This window comes from Delphinapterus leucas, chromosome 15, assembly GCF_059928025.1.
Source record: "Delphinapterus leucas isolate spDelLeu-1000000601 "Yukka" chromosome 15, BTC_Dleu_Yukka2, whole genome shotgun sequence".
Classification (NCBI taxonomy): domain Eukaryota; kingdom Metazoa; phylum Chordata; class Mammalia; order Artiodactyla; family Monodontidae; genus Delphinapterus; species Delphinapterus leucas.
This window is the reverse complement of record NC_143143.1, coordinates 74,165,889-74,186,166: the sequence shown is the minus strand read 5'-3', so window position 1 is coordinate 74,186,166 and position 20,278 is coordinate 74,165,889. Positions and strand designations below refer to the sequence as shown.

General features: G+C 52.8%; 1 protein-coding gene across 1 annotated transcript in view; it reads left to right on the top strand.

Annotated features, from left to right (window-relative positions):
• Window positions 1-499: 499 nt before the first annotated feature.
• CDH22 (cadherin 22) overlaps window positions 500-20,278 on the top strand; it is a 72,431-nt gene continuing 52,652 nt past the window's right edge. Inside the window, exons 1-2 of the mRNA XM_022564956.3 lie at window positions 500-2,998; window positions 12,554-12,848. Coding sequence (XP_022420664.2) covers window positions 2,747-2,998; window positions 12,554-12,848 — 547 coding nt within the window. The 5' untranslated portion in view covers window positions 500-2,746. The remainder of the gene's footprint in view (window positions 2,999-12,553; window positions 12,849-20,278) is intronic.

The window sequence follows — 20,278 nt, the reverse complement described above, 5'->3', positions numbered from 1 at the left end:
CCTCTTGTAAAAGGTGTTATAAAGAAAGAAATCAAGGAAAGGAGGGAGAGAGGGAGGGAGAAAGAGCCACAAGAGGGTGCCTGCAAACATTGGGGGATCTCCCCTTGTTCCCACTTCCTGCGCCAGGCCTCCCCAGAAATGGCCCCAGCCTCCCCCAAACCCTCCCTCCCACCAGCCCCTCCCCTCTGCGTCCCTGCAAGGCTGTGATGGGCCCTGAAACTGCCTGATGGAGCCTGGGGACCAGTTCCTGCGGCGCGCATGGAAGTCATAAGCTCCAGGAAATGAAGGCTTCGGAGCGGCACCTCCTTCTCACCCATGACTCCAGCCTCGTTACAACCAGCCCAGGCCATAACGTGGGGAATCAACGCTGGATCCCCAGAGGCGGCAGCACAGCTCAGGGATTGCGGAGAGGGGGCCGCTTGGGTGGGGGAAGGTCCACCCACATCCCTGGGCGGCGCTTTCATCCCTAGACCCCATGGAGTGGGCGAGGAGAGGATGGGACAGGGGAGCTGCGGATGCTCACAGCAGGGTCGTGGGCCTTCCTGATGTCCGTTAATTCAGGGTGGGTCCTACAGGGAAAGGGCTGGCTCAGGACTCCTCCCCTCTGCTCTTCCCTATGAACCGTTGATGTTTTCTGATTCTCATTGCCCTGAAATGCAGTTTTAACGCCCTCACCGTCACCCGCACCTCCCAACAGATGACTCCCTACCCTGGAACCCCTTCCATAAAGAAATTCTGGAGCTGACAGTGGGAAAGAGCACTGGGGAGTCGAGCATCTGCAAAATGGGTATAAGACACCAACTTTCACAGTTGTTGTGACTCATGTGAGTTACTGAGTTAAAGGTAGGAGAATCACCTGCTGTGGTCCTGGGTCACAGGAAGTGATCAACATGTCTTCTGCCCCAAAGAGTCCAGCCACTTCCTTTGTCCACAGGAGGACCTGGCTGGGGCCAGGTCAGACCCTCACAGATTCTCTGCTTAGCCACACACCTCATGTTTCCAACCTGGTTCCCCAAACTAGCCAGATCCCCCTTAGCCTGGCTGCATACTCCTCTGTCAAAATGCCCATCCCTTTCTTCTCACCGATCAGATGCCCCCTCCTCCAAGAAAAGCAGCCCTGATGCCCTCCCACCCACCTGCCACTTCCAGACATTTGTGCCCACTCCCTTCCCTGAGGCCCACAGGTGTCAGTCAGGCTGCACACCCTTTTACAGCTCTGATCACAAACAACCTGGCATTTAGGTTGTTCGTTACTGGGGGTCTTGTCTCTCACCCCACTAAACTGTGAGCTTATTTAATCTTTATCTTAGCATCCAGCCCAAACCTGGCACAGAGTCGAAGCTCAGCGGAATGGAGTTGTTGAACTGAACTGAGCTTGGGGAGAGGAAAAGTGGGGACTGAGCCCCTCACCTCCGCTAATGCTTCTCCGTGCCTGAAACTCCTCCATGAAAGCAGCATTGCTGTCCCCTGTAAACACCCACATTAAGCCATTATTCATCATTATGGCTTGAGTAGGAGTTAGTCCCTCAGATCCTTTCTTGCTGAAAGCAGAATCTGATGGAGGGAGGGAACGAGAGATGGATTGATCTGGGGAGGCAGTGCCGGTCCAGGAAGGGGAGGTGTCTTCCAGACTTTGGGAAAGGAAGGTTTTTCTGGGGAGTGTGGAGACACCAAAGGCAAGCTCAGAGGGGATGTGACCCTGCCCAAAGCCACACAGGGAGACTCGAAGCAAGGCCCTCTGGGACTCAGGTGCCCCACCCGTGAAAGGGAGTGTTCAGGGACTCACATGAGGTCAGTGGGCCTTCTCTGGGTCCCTGGTTTGGATGGAATGACCTCTCTGTGCTGCTGTGGGGAGGCAGGAGTGGTGGGTGGTGGGCTGCGTGCTGGACTCTGTGCCCCCAGGAGGCCTGGGTCCTGGGAGCTCTTGAAGACCCCTTCTGGAAGGGGCAGCTTCTTCTCTAGGATGGGGGTTTTCTATGGGGTCGGCCGGGCTGGAGAGATTGTCAGCCAGGGGGCAGGGAAAGCAGCTCATAAGGTCTCTGCCCCTGTGGGCACCCGGGCTGGCCCAGAACCACCAAGAAAGGGCTGGATGCGGGGGCTGTGAGGAAAGGGGGCGTGCTGGGAGAGCGGGGGAGAGGAGAGGTGTGCGACGGGAGTGGAAAGGAAACAGCCAGGGCTGGGGGAGGGGGAGGGGCAGGGCTACTAAGCCGTGGGCCAAGGAGGCGGGAACCACTCTGTCTTGTTTGCCCCACGCTGCACAGTGCCAGGCACATAGTAGGTGTCTAATTAGTACCTAAAGGACAAAAAGGTGGACCCAACCTGCCCTGTCCCCGCAGAGAGCCTCCTCTGATGTTTTCTTGTTTTTCTCGCAGGCTCCTGGCCCGGACGGCCTCTCGTCCCCGAAGGACCCCTGCACTCAGGGACCATGGCGCACCCCAGACTCCGGAGCTGCCAAGGCGCTGCCTGGTGATCCGGCCGCGGCGGCGCCAGGGGGGCGCGGGCGGGGACCCCGAGGGGCCGTCCATGCCCCGGGTGCGGCCGCGCCCCTCCCCCTCCAGCCGGGCGCCTCCACGGCTGGGCGGCGTTCAGGGCCGCGGGCCTGTCCGGGTGCCCCGTCGGAGGCGGCGCCCCGGCGGCCGCGCTAAGGCCACCATGTGACGCGGCGCCGCTCCGTCCTGCCACCAAGCGGCGACGCCCTGGTACCTCCCGTCCATGCTCCTGGGCCCGGGCCCCTCGCAGGCCAAGCATGAGGCCGCGGCCCGACGGTCGGGGGCTCCGGGTGGGAGCGGCGCTGTCGCCCGCGATGCTGCTGCTGCTGCTGCTGCTGCCGCCGCCGCCGCCGGGACCCCTGTGGGCGGCGGGCACGCCTGCGCCCTCGGCGTCCGGGGCTGCGCAGAACGGCGCGCCGGGCGCGGGCCGCGTGAAGCGCGGCTGGGTGTGGAACCAGTTCTTCGTGGTGGAGGAGTACACGGGCACCGAGCCCCTGTACGTGGGCAAGGTAAAGTGGGACCCCGCACCCGCTGTCCCGCGCCCGGGACCCCGGAGACGCCCGCCGGTAGACGCAAGGGACCCCAGTTCCCCTCCCCCACTAAATCCCAGTCCCTGCTGCCTCCTCCGGGCTGCCCCTGGTCAGGAGCAGACAATAGGGTCATCACTCTGCTCCCATTACTACTACGCATCCTTCTCTAGTTCCTCTTCCTTCTGCATCTTAGAGCAAAGAGTACTAGTAGGGAGGGAAACCCAGTCCATCTTGTCGCTAGATGCATCTAGAATGGAGAAACGAGTTTGCACATCTGATCATGTCACACACAGACTGTCCCCACTGTGTTTAAAATTCTTCAGTAGCTTCCCATGCACTTGAGGTCAAATCCAGATTCCTGCCGCTTGCCAAGACCGGCTCCTCCTCCAGCCTCACCTGCTGCCACGCTCGCTCTGAGTTTCCGCCCACACACCCTTCTGATGCCCTTCTGATGGTCCCTCCGATGCTCCCACAGGCTCCTGCCAGCCCCGTCCCCCCTTATCCAGATTGTTTGCCTCCCTCAACTGCTCCCTCCTGCTCCGTTCTACTACTTCTGCTGCTTACTTTATCTCACACTCAGGCCTCTGCTCAAATGCCACTTCCTGAAAGAAGCTGCCCCTGACCACACCAGGCTGGGACAGACCCCTCTGCATGTGGCCATCCCTCCCTGTTATGTGCCCTCCTAGGTCCTGGTATCTTTCCTTCATAACACTTAACTATGCGTGTGCTTGTTTGATTATGCAATTAATGCATGTCTTTCCTATTAGAGTGTGTGTTTTGCTCACCATAAAATCCCTAGTGCCTAGCACAGACATTGCTCACAAATTGTTCATTGAATGAAGGAATGAAAGCTGCTTTCTCAAACTCTCTGAGTAAGTGTTGCTTAACGTGGCAGATCTGTGCCCTAAGAGTATAAGGAGCTGAGAAGGACTTTTGTTCATCCATTTAATCCCTGAGCCCCTCATGGGTGCGATGCTGGAGACACCCTGGTACATAAAAAGCTTCACAGGTCAGCACCTGGCACTGAGTAGGCATTTAATAAGTGGTATGTGTTGGCTGGCTTCATGGAAGTGTTTTCTAAATGACTGAGCTGGGTTTTGATGTATGAGTAGGAGTTTAGGCTGATGGGGAAGAGGGCATAACCTATCAAAAGACATGGAGGCCTGACGGAACCTGGCTTTTTCAGAGACTTGTCTGCAGTTGAGATGTTGAGGTGGAGGGTGTTTATAGGGCAGGAAAAGCAGCGCAGTGCCCAGGGACAGTTCTCTGGCTTCTGCTGAGGCCAGTCAGCTTTCCAGGAAGTTTTGGTCAGCAGAGGTGAGGGGGGACCAACTGTGGAATTTCCTGTGTGCTTAAATGAGTCTGAGAATTGGGAGGCTGACCAAGCTGCTCAGTTCAAGGCTCATGGCTCAGGACCCTCGACAAGGAGGAGAGGAAAGTTTGATGTAAACCTTGTGGGTTTGTCTTGCAGGAAACCCAGATTCTCATTGGTCTAGATACAGTCATCCCTGGTCCTTGGCTACTCTCCCCTCCATACATGTGGCTGAAGTTGATCCCCACAACAGAGCAAAGTGAAGATTTGACAGAGTACAGAGAGGTTCATGTCTCTGCTCAAGGTCACCCAGCAAACTAGTGGCAGAGCCTAGGACTCCTGACTCCCAGCCAGGGCGGTGAGATGGTGGGGCTGGTAGAATGGGGTGAGGGGAGGGGGAAGGAGGAACCAGTGCCAGCTGGGCAATAGCTAATGGTGAGGTAGCTAGGGATGCAGACTTTGGAGCCAGACACGCCTGAGCTCGAGGCCCGGTTCTGCCAACCAACCCATTAACCGTATTACCTGAAACAAGTTACTTCACCTCTCTGGACCTCAGTCTCTTCGTCTGTAAAAATGGGGCTAGGGGAGCCCACTTCTGAGGGTTGTTGAAAGGATTACAGAAGAAAACTGAGCACAGAAAGTGTTCGGCCTGTGGCCTGGTTGTTTGTTTATTGTTGTTTTCTCATTATTCCCACGTGAAGCATTTAACCCTTAAACTGCAAGGTAGAAATCGTTCCCTTTTGTGGGCAAGGAACTGGACGCGCAGAGAGGGCAGGCAGACAGTGGGCAAGTGGCTTAGCCAGGATTGGAACCTGTGCTCTGATTCTCCAAACATCTCCAAGACCTCCAGGCCTGGGAGAGAGATTTTGGTCCAGGAAGCCCCAGAAAGTCAGGGAAGGACTCTGACACATCTCCCTGAATGTCAGCTGTGGTGGCCTCAGGCACCTCAGCCCGCTTGTCTACCCGGAAGCTGGGGCTCTGAGAAGGCTTCCTCAGCCGCTCACCTCCTGAAAAGATGAGAGAAACCAGCCGCTGATTCACCACTTGCAAACTGCATCCACCTAGCCATTATCGTCATGAGTCAAACGCCGCCCCTATTGCCTTGAACCATAGTCTGTCGGCGATGGGGGGACCCTAGCAAGTCCCTGCCTTAGAAGATGGGGAAGCTGAGGCTAGAGGCAGAGAACATCATGCCAAGGCCAGTTAGCTTTCCAGAGAGTTTGGATTAACAGAGATGGGGTGAGACCAGCACAGTGGTAGAACCAACCCCAAGAGACAAGGCTCTCCTGACACCGGGTCTGGGCCCAGTGCAATTTTTTTTTAATTTTTATTGGAGTATAGTTGATTCACAATGTTGTACAGCTATACAGCAAAGTGAGTCAGTTATACATATACATATATCCACTCTTTTTAGATTCTTTTCCCATATAGATCATTACCGATTATTGAGTAGAGTTACCTGTGCTGTACAGTACCGTCCTATATTAAGCATCTTCTATGAGCCAAGCACTGTGCCCAGCCCTGGGGGTCTTCTCTTCACAGCAGCCTCTCGCAGCATCCCCACTGCTGTCATGACTACGTTATCTTCCCCCTCCATCATCTTCACCCAGAGCCCCTACTTGCTTACTCTCAAGGCCACCTACAGAAAAGCACGCCCTGCAGGAAGGAGAGAGAAGTTTCCATCTCTTTGCAAACATGTGCCCAAAGCACCCTTTCTTGTGAAAGATGGTATAGTGTGTGGTTCAGGGAGGCCAACCAGAGCCAGACTGCCAGGGCTCAAATCCCAGCTCTGCTGCTGATTCCCTCTCTGACCTTGGCACATTATTTAATCTCTCTGTGCCTTAGTTTCTTTATCTGCTGAGTGAGGCTATACCTGGCACCTCCTCAAGGAGTTGCGGTGAGGATTCAATGAGTTAGCATATGTCAGGAACCTGGAGAGCACCTGGTATGTGCTCAGTAAGTATTAGCTTTTATTACGATGGGTCTCACCTGTTATTTCTACCACCTAGAGTATGCATAGATATTATGAACCCCTGCGCCCAATTCCGAAAGCCTTCTGGGCAACCTGAAAGTAGGGGGACGTGGTTGCCAGCCCACCCCTCGCTCTAGGAATATGAGCTCAGCCTTTTAAAAAACCACCTGTCCCCTTTCCAGCCAAGTCCCACATTTGTTCAAGTGGTCGTGTGCATGCATGCACACACACACTCATACCATGCTCTCTCGCTCTTCAGGGAAAAAGGACTTCTCCACGGTTTCAGTTAATTCACTGCTTCCCGGTCCCCCGCCCCAGGGAGCCATAGGGAGCATCTGTCCTTGCCGAATTCCAAAGGTAGCTTAGCAACAGCACCATCAGCCGAGTGAACCCTGGGCACCCAACGGTAACCTATTTTACAACTGCCTCCTCCATCACTCACCGCCAGGCTCCTGTCAGCACCTGCAGGAACCACTGGCCCCAGTCGTCGTCACCAGGGCCCCACGCCAACAGCTCCCTCTGCTGTCCTGCCCCCCCTACTCCGCACCCCCGGCAGCCTGGCTCACCTCTTCCCCTCACCTTCTCACAACACCCACCCTCAAAGCAACCAGCCAACATTTCCATATAATCTGGGTACTTGGACTAATCCCTTTTCCGAACTGTAATTTCCCCCGAGGCTTCTGTCAGCTGGATGTGGATTTTGTAGGATTTTTAATTTCTTTTTTTTTTTTTAAAGAGAGAATTATGGGGTCAGCACTTATGACCAACTCCTGTGGGCGGTGAGATCTATTTTAGATATACGGCAGGATTAAGGTGAGGAGGAGAGCAGATTTAATTAAGTTGCTAATATTTAAAGAAAATTGATGAACTCCTGGTTTACGAGTAGCACAGACATGAACAAACCCCTCGCTCCAGGGGAGGCTTTTTATTTGATTTGCTTTCCGTTTAAATCCTGGACTCGATTTATTTGTGTAGCCGCACTGTCCGTTTAATTGTCTTTAATAAGGAAAACGTACCTCTGCTCGCATTTAATTTTGATTTAATTAGGAGGAAGTAATTAATGGCCTCGTAAATCCCATTTTTCAGCCCCCCAGGATGAGAAGCCATCACTCTGGTGTTTTTCATGTTGTTTATGATCCAGGGCTGGGGCTTAGGGAGGGGGAATTCCCTCAGGGGCCGTCTACACTCGATGCAAAGAACCGAGGATGTGGAGCCAGACAGGCCTCGGGCTGCCTTTTGTTAGCTGTGTGGCTTTAAGTACGATATGGGCCCTGTCTGAGCCTCAGCTTGCCAAACTGTACAATGGGGAGAGGATAATCTCTGAGTCCCAAGATCATTATGAGCTATCAAGGAGGTAACAGTAGGGGGTCTAGAAGTGTGCCCAGTGACTGACCTTCCTAGTCTAGCTCATGTGCACCTGGGATTTAACAGAGTGACTGGATCCTCCACAAATCCCAGCAGACAGTTGGAGAATTCTAATGACAGTTGTATATTTCATTATTCATGTATTCAATGTTTGGTGCTGTGGCCTATCCTGGGGACCAGGGAGCAATGAACAGCCATATGCTTGATCCTCAGGGAGCTCACCATCTCACTCACACACACACACACACACACACACTCACACTCGTCTGTCCCACTCCCCCTGTATTTTCTCTGCATGCATTGTCAGGACAGCTAGCGTGTGCCAGGCGTGGGGAGTTCAGACAAAGACAAATCAAAGTTAGTCCCTGCCCCTGAGCCCCATGACAACTGAGGAGACAGATTGCAACACGAAGGTGTTACAGGAGAGTGTGGAGCAGAGGGGAGTGTGCATGGGACAGGGGTACAGAGCAGCGGGAGGGCAAATGGGAAGGCATCTGGGAGGGCTGCCTGAAGGAGGAAACAAGCTGAGTTTAAAAGACAAGAAGATATTGCATGATGGCCCCTGTGTCTCCAGTGGGTCAGGATTTGAGCCTACGGTTCTTGTGTCAGGAGATGGGGGGAGGAACTAGGTGACCCTCAATCTCTTCTGAGACCAGGTGCCAGGAAAGGAGAGAAAACTCATCTTCACTGAGCACTTACTGTGTGCCAGGAGCTCCCACATATTATCTGATGAATCTTTGGACTCTATGGGGAAGCATTATCCATTTCATTTATAGATGAGAAAACTGAGGCTCAGAGGAGGGTAGCCTCTTGCTCAGGGCCAGGCAACAAGTGGGAGACAAAGCTGACGCTGGCACCCGGCCATTCCTGAATACAAGGCCCATCACCTCTCCTGATCTGTGTCGTGAAGTCCTTTTCCAAATGATAAAATTGATAAAATAGAGGCTCAGATTGAAAAGGCCGCCGATAACCATGGCCTGCGGGTACAGGGTGGTACAGGCCTCTCCCCCAGCCGTGAAGCCCAGTGAATGCCCCGTAGCCTACTCCATCTTCCTTTCTCCCGCTTCTTTAGCCAGAAACGTTGTAAGTGGACTAACCAGGTTCCAAAGGCTGCAGAGGGACTAACCTGCGCTTTGGAATCAAACAGAGCTAAGCCCATCTCGGTCTGTTCACCTGGAAAATGGGGAGATATTTACATACGCCACAAAATTAAATTAGATTTCTGCAGAGGCCTGCAGTCCGGCACATAGTAGGCGCTCGGTAAATAAGAGCACCGTCCTCCAGCCTCATAGCTGAGATTCTTGAGAAATATCCTCCTGGAGTAGAACCACAGGCACTTCTTCTCCACTCCAGAGCCAGGACCCAGGCAGGTGGGGCGAGCAGCCCCAACCCAGCCCAACTCTGCAGCTCTGAGCTCTTAGCTTCTCCGCAGGCCGACCAGCCCTGTTCGGACTCTGCAGTCCCCAGAGAGTAGCCACTGCACCCCACTGTGAGCTCTGTGTCGTGCTTCACGGAAGAGTATCAGTGACATCACTACTGGGTTCCACTCCCTCCTCCCCCATCCTCAATGGTAGGTGATCCCTGGCCAGGGTCTGAGATAAAATGTCAAGGGCAGCAGGGACATGATGGAGACAGAAAGGGAAGGAGACAGCCACTTACAGAGTGTGTAGGTCATTACCAACATGCTCACGCTTCATCTTCACCACACCTGTGCGAGGTAGGACTTGATTTCTCAGATGGAAAAACAGACCCAGGGGGTAAAATTAACAAGCCATGCAGGTTGATCACAACATTAGTGAGCCATGGGATCAGGAGATTGGCTTCCTGCACTTAGCTGGGTGACAAAGCAAATGACCTCCCCTCTCTGTGCCTCAGTTTCCTCATCTGAGAAATGGGAATAATAATAATGTTTCATAGGGCGGTGACGAAGACTAATAAGATTACAGGTGTTAAGCATTCCCCCAAATGGTATCTATTCTCCCACACTCTTTGGGAATGTTTACTGATTAAATAAAAGGCCGCAACAGGTCTGATTGGGAAGTGGGCGGAGGCACCCTAAAAGGGAACACGTTTGCCCTCTCCTGTCCCCGGCTCCCCTGGGCAAAGGTGGAGGAAGAGCATAAACAGCAAACAGGAGAGACAGGTCTCCTCTCATCCCCAGCACTGCCGGTGATTCAGGGCTGATGTCTTGAGATAATTTTATTGGGGGTATTAAACTGAGTTATGAGGTTTTTACAATCCAGCCACTTATGAGAAATCTATTAACAGTAACTGGACAGGAAGAAGGCTTCACAGTGGAGCCCAGGATGGGCATTAATCGGGGCAATCTATAACAGGACAGGGACCCGGAAAGTTTCCACCCAACGCCTCCATTTACTCCCTGCAATTTCTGCTGAGAATCAGCAGACTCGCCAAAAAGAGAGAGATGCCCATTAATCGGCTAATGAAATATGAAAATGTTTATGGGCCATTCAATCTTCCAAATGGCACTTCTATAATCCACCTTTCAGACACAAAGTTCCACCAGCAGAATTTATACTCAGACTCCTCCTGCATGGCAGGGGGTGGGCTTTCATCCCTCTTCATGGTGATTTCATTGGCACCTGTTATCCTGCTGAGTGGGCTGGGGTACATGCCGTCCTGGCCCGAAAGGAGCCTTAGGGATTTTCTTGTTCGCGCCCCATCTTTGCGGAAGCTTAGAGAGGAGCAGGGACCTGCCCAAGGTCACCAGCTTCATTGGACGCATTTTCCTCTGCTCAGAGCTGCCTCAGAGATTTGGACGTTGAAGGATTAGGACTTGGGTGTTTCTGTTTGGGAGAACAGTCCCTCTGCTGGTTCCTTGCCCAGGAGATCTCAGTGCAGTGAAAACAGCCTGGGTTCTGGAGCTTAACAGTGCCTGGATTAAATCCTAGTTATATATAGCTCACATTTAGTAATAATATAATAATAACGATAGCTACCATTTATGGGACACTTATTATGTCACAGGCAGGGCTGATTTTCCGCTTGTACAAACTGGTATCGTTGTGCCGGTTGTTAAAATAGTGAAAAAGCTCCCCACCTGTGGTAAATAGTCTGTTTCCTCTCCCTTGCCTCAGCCTCCTCAGCCCCTCCGACCTCTCTGTGATCCAGCATCCAAGGGGTTCCCATCTGAACCAGCAGGGGCCCTGCTGCAGTACCACCCCATGGGCAGTGCCTCTGCCGGGCTGGCCGTTACATATTGTGTCACCTGGTGCCAGGCAGGTGCTAAGGGCTTTATGTGGACTTTACGCTCAATTAGCCCCTCCAGTACCTCTAGAAGGAGGTGCTATTATGACCCACATGTTAGAGAGGAGGCAGCTGAGGCCCAGAGAGGTACAGTGACTTGTGCGAGGACTCACAGGGAGGTGATGCTGGAGCCGAGGCTGGACCAGGCTGGACTGCCTCTTCTGCCTCCATGGGCTCCTCCCAGGAGGCCTGAGGATGGAGTGAGAAAGCCCAGGCTGTGGACCAGGCCGGTTCCTCCAGCAGTCTGACCTTGAGCAAATCATCCTATTTCTCTAATCCTCAGTGGGAAAGTGAAAAAAAAAAAATCTGCAAAGTGACGATAGCAAAACCTACTCTAGTAGGGATTTTTTTTAATATTTATTTTATTTGTTTTTATTTATTTAATTTTTTAGGCTGTGTCGGGTCTTAGTTGCAGCATGCGGGATCTTTCGTTGCGGCACGTGGGCTCTTCGTTGCAGCGCGCGGGCTTCTCTCTAGCTGTGGCACGCGGGTTCCAGAGGGCGTGGGCTCTGTAGTTAGCGGCCCGCGGGCTTTCTCGTTGAGGCGCGCAAGCTCAGTAGTTGTGGCGCGCGCGGGCTTAACTGCCCCGGGGCATGTTCCCCCACCAGGGATCCAACCCGCATCCCTCGCATTGGAAGGCGAATTCTTTACCACTGGACCACCAGGGAAGTCCCCTAGTAGGGATTTTTTTTTTTTTAAAGAACTCTGAACCAGAGAAGTATGTAAATTGCTTGGTACACTGCCTGGCACATAACAGGTGCTCCTCCAATTTGCATCCCCTTTCCCCCCTCTGTCCCTGCACTCCCTGTCCCCGGCATGTGCCAAGCCCTGAGGCTGGCTCTCCAGGTACCAGATGAGTAAGAAAATACCTCCGGGGGCTCAGAGACTAGGGATCCTGGACCCATAACTCAGAGTGAGGTCATGGCCAGCAGCTTGGAAATTTGTTAGGAATGCGGATTCTGAGGCCCCACCCCAGACCTCCTGGGTCAGAATCTGCTTTTTACCAGGATCTTCGGGTGATTTGCATGCACATTGAGATTTGAGAAGCGTGGCTGCAGCAGTCCTACAGGCTGAACGTCATAATGATAACTTGCTGTATTGCAAAGACCTTGGAGGGGAATGGTGGGGTTGGAGGTAGGGGGAGGGAGGGAATCCATAAACGCTTTGGGGAAGAGGTGGCATCTGAACTGAGCCTCGCAGGACGAGGAGACTTTCAGTAGACAGAGAAATAAGGACAGGGCACTCGAGGAAGCAGCAGAGAGCTGTGGAGGTGGTTCTGATTTCTTTGTAAGGGCGATACGGAGCCATGGGAGAGTTGCAGGCGGGGGAGGACGTGTTCAGGTCTGCCCCTGAGGCTGACAGCTCTGGCTGCAGAGGGGAAGGTAGATTGCAGGGGCAGGTCTGGAGCAGGAAAAGACATGGCGGGCTAGTGAAGCACTCCAGCCCAGACAGTGAGGCCTGGGACCGGGATGACGCGTGACTTCCCCAGCCTCAGTGTCTTCACTGAAGAATGGGTATGTCAGAGAAGAGCTGTGCTTAGGCACAGGCCCCCAGTGGGACTTGGCCAGGGGGAGCGCCAGGAGGAGCCCCCACCCCAGCCTCCACCCTGCCTCCCCAGATCCACTCGGACTCAGACGAGGGTGACGGGGCCATCAAGTACACCATCTCAGGCGAGGGCGCTGGCACCATCTTCCTGATCGATGAGCTGACGGGCGACATCCACGCCATGGAGCGCCTGGACCGGGAACAGAAAACCTTCTACACGCTGCGGGCTCAAGCTCGGGACCGCGCCACCAACCGCCTGCTGGAGCCTGAGTCGGAGTTCATCATCAAGGTGCAGGACATCAACGACAGCGAGCCCCGCTTCCTGCACGGCCCCTACATTGGCAGCGTGGCCGAGCTCTCACCCACAGGTGGGTTGCCGGCTCTGAGGGGCGCGGGGAGCCGGGGAACGGGGGAAGGGGAGCTGCCAGGTTGTGAGAAGGAGCCTGCTGCGGGGAGGGGCAGGGGAGACAGGGTATAGGTGTGAGCCCAGGTGCCCACACGGACTCAGGCACAGTCCCGGGCAGTCGCAGCTGCACTTCTGGACAGAGACACACACGTGATCTCAGGCACATACACGGGCACGGTCCCTATGTGGACATGGACCTACGTGCAGACACAGAGACATACTTGGACATGCTTATACACCCACACAGAATCGCACAGGCCAAGACCCACTTACAAGCTCGGCTGTCCACCTGTACACGGCCCGGCTCAGGCACGGCCCCATGCGTGGACAGCATCGGGACAGTCACACACACAGGCATGGCTGTCCACCTGGACACGGCCCTTCCCCAGACTTCAACTCACCCAGACACAGCACAGCCCTTGGCCGCAACTCCCACACAAATGCAGGTACAACCGAACATGGGCACACCTACAACCTAAATCAACCAGAGAGGGCATAGCTGAAACAAGACCCCACCACACAACCAGACGTGCCCTCACACTAGACACAGCTACATGCAACGTCACCCAGGAAACAGCCCCTCACATGGATGCGGCTTATGCACAGACACCTACCTAGACACAGGTGAAAGCCACAGCCAGACATTTTTACCATCCTGGGGTCGGGCTTCACCAGAGCATAGCCGCAGACAGGCATGGGCACAGCCAGACGCGACAACCTCCAGGCAGCTTCCTCCACGGGCCACAGGAAGCCCCAGTACACCAAGACCCAGCCACCTGGGGACACAGGCTCACAGAGGTGGCCGAGCCCCCGGACACAGATTCAGCCACCCCCTCCCAGGTGTGGCTGCAAACACCAGGGGCACCTGGTGAAAGGCAGGACGCACACCGAAACACGCATCTGCAGGAAGTCTTCAGACCCAGACACCCTCAGAAACACATCTGCACAGCAGCGGGACACTGAAAGGAAAGGTTGGACGAATCTGCCTTCCCCCACCGTAGGGCCCACAGGTAGTGGAACGACCATCAAGGTCCCACCTAGCCGAGGGCTCATGGTAGAAGCTGGAGTCGTGGCGTGAGGGGCAAGCCAGTAGCTGCCACCTTCCCCACCGCGTTAGGCTAAGTCACCTGCAAGCCAGACCGGACAGGGAGCAGTGGCCCTAGGTCCTAGAACACGTGCTGTCGCTGACATACTGTGGCCAAGGGCTTGGCACTGCCTCTCACTTGGCCTTCCAGCTCTGCAGCTACATGTCAGAGGCTGGGGGAATTTGGGTTTTGGGGGAAGAGTGCAGTCAGCCCTGGCTTCCCCAGATTGGACCAAATCTGGCAGATTGGTGGGTAGTGAGTGGGCAGCCGGTGACGGAAGAGAAGGGAGTGGACTGGAGAAAATGGTGAGCATGAAGGAATGGTGGGAGAACAGGGAATGGCGAGGGTGTGAATGTGGATGTGGGCTGGCATTCACACACGCACGGTGCACGCGTGCCTGCTGCGCATGTGCATCTCACACGTGCACAGGTGTGCCCCTGCACGGCCATAGCCTGTGCATGTGACAGGCTATGTGTCTGTTGAACGGATTCATTCATTCATTGAACAAATATGCATAGGCACTGGGGACACAGCGAGGAGAAGGTAGACCAGCCTCCCTGCTCTCTCACAGAGCAGACATTCTGGCCGAGGAAGACAGGCAGGAAACAAGTTAACAGATCATGGGTCTGGGAAGATGACACTGAAGCAAAGACTTGAAAGAAGTGACGGCATGGGCCCTAGGGAACAGCATTCCAGGCAGTGGGAACAGTACATGCAAAGGTCCCAAGGTTGAATTCCCTCTGAGGGGAAGCAGAAAAGCGACCAGATCATGCAGCCACATGGTCATAGTCAGGGTTTTGCCTTTTAGGCTCAGCAAGCTGGGAAGTCAGTGGAGGGGCTTGTTCAGAAGAGTGACATGATGTGACTTAATTTTAACAGGATCCTGTGGCTGTTCCATGAAGATTAGATGGGAAGGTGGGGTAAGGGCAGAAGCAGATTGCCCATTGAGAAGGATATTGCAGTTACCTAGGCAGGAAATGATGGTGGCTTGGAACAAGGTGGTACCAGTAAGGGTATTGAAAAGAGGTCAACTTCTGGATATATTTCAAAAGTAGAGCTGAAAGCATTTGCTAATAGATTGGATGTGGGGCGTGAGAGAAAGAAAATTCAAGGATGACTATCGAGATTTTGACCTGGGCAATTAAATAGATGGAATCTCCACTTACTGAGATGGAAGAAACAGTGGGAGGAACAGATTTTGGGGGGATGGAGGGAAATCAGGAGTTTGGTTTCAGACTTGCTAAGTTGGAAGTATTTATTAGAAAGCCAAGGAAAGATCTTGGAAAAGGCAGTTCAGTATACAGGTTCAGCAGCAAGGTCTGAGCTAGAGAGATAAATTTGGAGGTTGTCCATGGCAAAGGCCCAGGGAGCACTTAGAACTCAATTTTGCAAGTGGGGAAATGAGGCTCAGAGCAGGAGTCCAAGGTCACACAGCAAGTGAGAAGTAGCTTAAAGCCCTGACTTCCCAGGTCCAGCAGCCCTCACTCCTGGACTCAAACTCTGGCCGAAGGAGACATGGCCCTCTCTCTCTTCACCCAAAACTGAACTGCATGTTTCTGCATGGAAAAGGTTAGAAAGATGACGAGAGAGATAAGGCTGGAGAAGGAAGCTGGAATCATATGCGAAGGACTTGAGGGAAGCACATAGCCTGGGAAAGGCTTAAGCAAGGAAGTAACATGGGCAAACTTGCATTTTAGAAATTCCCCTCTGCTGTGGGGTGGAGAGTGGATGGGGATGAGGGATCCAGAAGGAGGTGCAGCCCCATATGCGCCAGGTTGGCTTGCCCATCACCACTTCACTCACTTCAACTCCGAGTGGTGGCAGGACTGATGTCAACATCCCCATTGAACAGATGGGAACACCAAGGCTCAGAGAGAGGAGAAAATGTACCCACAGTCACATAGCAAGTCAATGACTGAGCAAGTTGGGCTTGGCTCCCAGGCTGTTGGAGCAGCAAGGTTCCTATGTCACTCGTGGGGAAAGTGAGACCGAGAAAAGGGCAAGGACTCATTCAAGGTCACCCAGAGAGTGGGAGGCAGCACCAGCCCCCAGCTTCATGAGCACGGCCCTAAGGAACCCCAGCCCTGCCTCACCTTCCTCTCCCGGTCCACTGACTCTGACATTCCGCTCAGGAAAAAGTGGGGACTTAACTAGGACAAGCCAGGGGAACCCAGGAGGGGGAAAGAGGAAGCAGAAATTAAATTAGTTTGTTTCATTTGAGCAACTTTTTGAAGGGGAGGCAAATCCGACACCGGGGTGCTTACAGAGACTCCAGGCGGCTTTGAAAATCAGTCACAATTACTGAGCCTCCTGATCTGGGCTAAGCGGGGCAGGGCCGACAAGCAGCACCAGGGTCTGGGCGGCTTCCGAGATCAGAAGGAGAAGGGACACAGCCTGGAACATGAAAGGCAGCAGCGCTCACCATTTAAACCATGCACAGCTTAAAAGGGAAGGGAGGTGTGCCGGGGGCCTCCAATGAGCCATGCTTCTGAGGAGGGGCACGCCAGCCATGCTGAGCCTAATGCGGTGAAGCGGGTCCTGCATCTGACCGCCAGGAGGCCCGGCTCCCCCGCGTGACCTTGGGAAAGTCCCTGCCCCTCTCTGGGCCCCAAATTCCCTTTTGAGCACGGAGGGGGCTCATTCATGCCTAGATGTTTACTGAGTGCCTACTCTGTGCCAGGCACTGTTCCAGGCATTGGGGATTCTTAGAAAGCCTACATCTAGAGCAAGGAGAGAGACAGGAAAGAAAGAAACAAGTCAACATATAAATGCACCCTGTGGTGTAAGTGCTGTGAAGAATAAGGGAATTGGGAGTTATACTGGGGGAGTGCTAGTTTAGAGGGGTCAGGGAAAGCCTTTCTTTTTTATAAGAGAACACTTGAACAAAGAGCTGAAGAAACCAAGGGAATGGACAAAGAAGCTATGTGAAACAGTGGTTTTCAAAGTTTATTGTGCATCCAAGTTACTTGGAGGACTTGTTAAAACACAGATGGCTCCCCTCTCCTCCCCAGGGTTTCTGATTCAGTAGGTCTGGGCTATTAGAAATGTTTGCTTTTTTTTTTTTTTTTTGCGGTACGCGGGCCTCTCACTCTTGTGGCCTCTCCTGTTGCGGAGCACAGGCTCTGGATGCGCAGGCTCAGCGGCCATGGCTCACGGGCCCAGCCGCTCTGCGGCATGTGGGATCTTCCCGGACCGGGGCAGGAACCCGCGTCCCCTGCATCGGCAGGCGGACTCTCAACTGCGCCACCAGGGAAGCCCTAGAAATGTTTGCATTTTTAACAAAGATGCTGTCAAAGGTGATGCTGATGCTACTGGTTCAGGGACCACACTTGGAGAACCACTAAGCTAGAGGAAGAGTATTCCAGGCAGAGGGAACAGCGAGTGTAAAGGTCCTGAGGAATAATGTTTGGTCATGTTTGAGGAATAGCAAGGAAGTCAATGTGGCTGAAGAGAAGAGTAAGTGAGGGGGAGAGGATCCAAGGAGGTCAGAAGAGGTACCAGAAGCTGGACCACATAGGACTTTGTAGCCATTGAAAGCCTTGGTTGTACTGTGAGTGAGATAGGGAGCAGAGGAGTTATATGATCCAATGTAGATTTTTAAAAGATGATTTGCTGGCCGCCATGTTGAAAATAGACTGTAGGGGTCAAGGATAGAAGAGGGAGATCAACGAGGAGACAACTGCAGTCTTGGGGGCAAGAGGTGATGGTGACTTGGATCCTGGATGTATGCTGAAGGTAGAACCGACAGGGTTTGTGAGGGATTGGATGTGGGAAGTGAGAGAGAGAGAAGACAAGGATGATGCTGAAGTTTTTGACCTGAGCAACTAGATGGATGGAGCTGCTATTGCTGAGATGGGGAATGATCCAGGAAGAGCAAGTTTGCAGCACAAAATTAAGAATTCATTATTGGACACGTTAAGATTGAGATGTCTACTGGAAATCCACGTGGAGTTCTCAAGGGGACAGTTGGATCTCTGAGTCTGGAGGTCAGGAGCAAGTTCAGGGCTGGAGTTACAACTCTGGAAGTCATCAGCAGAGAGAGAGAATTTAAAGTTTGAGACTGGGTGAAATCAACAAGGGAGTGAGTTTTGGTAGAGAAGAGTTAGACTAGATAATCTCTTGATGTTGGGGGGCTAGACCCCTTCCCTAGGCTGTCACAACCCGACCAGTTGACCACAAGAGAATTTCACAGAGCTCCTGTGCCCGGTTCAACTCCACCTACTTATTAATGCCAACTATGTATAAGACAAAATACTTGGCACTGTTGAGGATACAAAAATGAGAAGTTCAATCCAGCACACATCTGTTAGCCACTGCTTTATTCTGGGCACTGCAGGGGATATAAAGATAAGTAATTGAATTAAATCCACAAATGTTTATTAGCACCCATTATATTACAAGGCCTCCAGTGTACTTGGCTCTGGAGGGGTTGCAAAGATGAATCACCCAACTAAGCAAACACTTATTAGCACCTACTTTATATATGTATGTAGCCCCAAGGGGATAGAAAAATAAGCAGTTGGTTTAATTCAGTAAATACATAATAGTTCCTACTGTGTACATGTCACTTTTTCTTTTTTTTCCTGTACGTGTCACTGCTAGGTATGTGGGGATACAAAGATAAGCAAGATACTGCCACTGACCTCAAAGTGGTAGCAGATCAGTTTCATCTGTGGTGCCAACTCTGATCGACTGGTAGTGACTGTAGGGCTGTGTTGAGGAGTCTGAGGTCTCATTTGGGCTCAGCAGAAAAGAATGCCACAGTTGATTAGTGATGTCTGCTGGGAGCAAAGGAAGGAGAATGTGGTGAAGGAGAACGTGTATGTGGTGGTACATATACCGTAGGATGGGCATTACTGGACCATGGGATTGGGGCTCAACAGACTGTCGAAACGGGCAGGGGCCCTGCCACAGCTGCTTTCCCATGGATTCCAGTCCCTTCTGTGAGCAGCATCTTTAATAGATGGAAAAAAGACTTTCGTAGTACAGTCTGCACTTCTTGGGACATTCACTAAATAATAGCTATCGGCCAACACTGCTTTCACAAAGCTATTTCTGTTTATTCTCACAGTCCTGTGGAATAAGCAGGGCAGGTATTTCTATCCTCATTTTACCAATGAGGAGATAAATGCAGAGAGAGATAAAGTAACTTGCCTGAGGTTCCATACTAAGAGCTGGAGCCGGAACCAGACCCAGAACCTGGAATCAGAACCTAAACTACTTGGCTCTGTGTACATGGGAAACAGTCACAACCATCCCTTTAGTGTGCACAGGACTTTACAGCTTGCAAAACACTTTCACATCCCTAATCTCATTTCATCCTCCCAGGAACTCTCTTGGGTTAAGTGTTGATACCCCCATTTTACAGATGAGGAAACTGAGGCTCAAGAGAGGAGGGGAAATAAAATCGGGAGGGCACACTATCTGATTCCCAGGTCCCATGCTTGGGAGGATGGCGACAGAGAGGAAAGGAGGAAGGCAGGAGGCAGTGTGCTCCCCAGGGGCCTCATTCAGGGAGGGCAGTGGCTGGCTGGGAGCTTCCGATTGTCCCATCTGCAGCTGGAGAGAGTGTGGCTCAACAGCCCTCAGGCCCAAGCCAGGAATCATTCGCTGGCCTCTGCAGAGACAACTTCTAAAGATGTTTTTAATTAAAGTCCAGGAAGATCTATATGTGCAATATCTCCTTGCCTAGCAACGGCACTGGCTCTCACCACCCAGGATGGGGAGAAGTGGGACAGGAGGTTTCTGGTGGAGAGAGGTGTCAGAGAAGAACAGAGGCCCTGGCCCTCAGGAGTCGGCCCCATATCTTTCTTTGTCTTTTCCATCAACAAATCACTCAGCGAACACGAGCACCCTCGCTATGCTAGGCCCTGTGCCTGCGTGGCAGTGGGCACAAAGGTGACAAATCTACCGTCCTGCCCTCAAGGGTCTAACACATAGTAGGTGCTCCGTAGATATTGGGTGACTGAATGGAACTGAATTATAAGCCAAAACTGTTTGCTTTCTGCAACTGGCAGAGGGATGCTACTGCAGAAACTTAGAATGTTGCTGTCCCGAACAAACATGGTGACCGGACTACTCCACAGAGGGCCCCGTTTAAATGTGGAGAGGATAGAAGAGCCTATGGGACTCAGTTAGGGATAGTAGGGGAGTCCCTTCTCTCAGGGGGACAGATGAGATCCACACACACACTCAAGTGTTGCCTGCCTGGGTGAGTCCGTGGCTACCTCTTTCTGTCCCACTCTCTCTCTCTTTGTCTCTCTCTATATCTCTGCCTCTCTTACCCTCATCTCTCTGTCTCTATCCT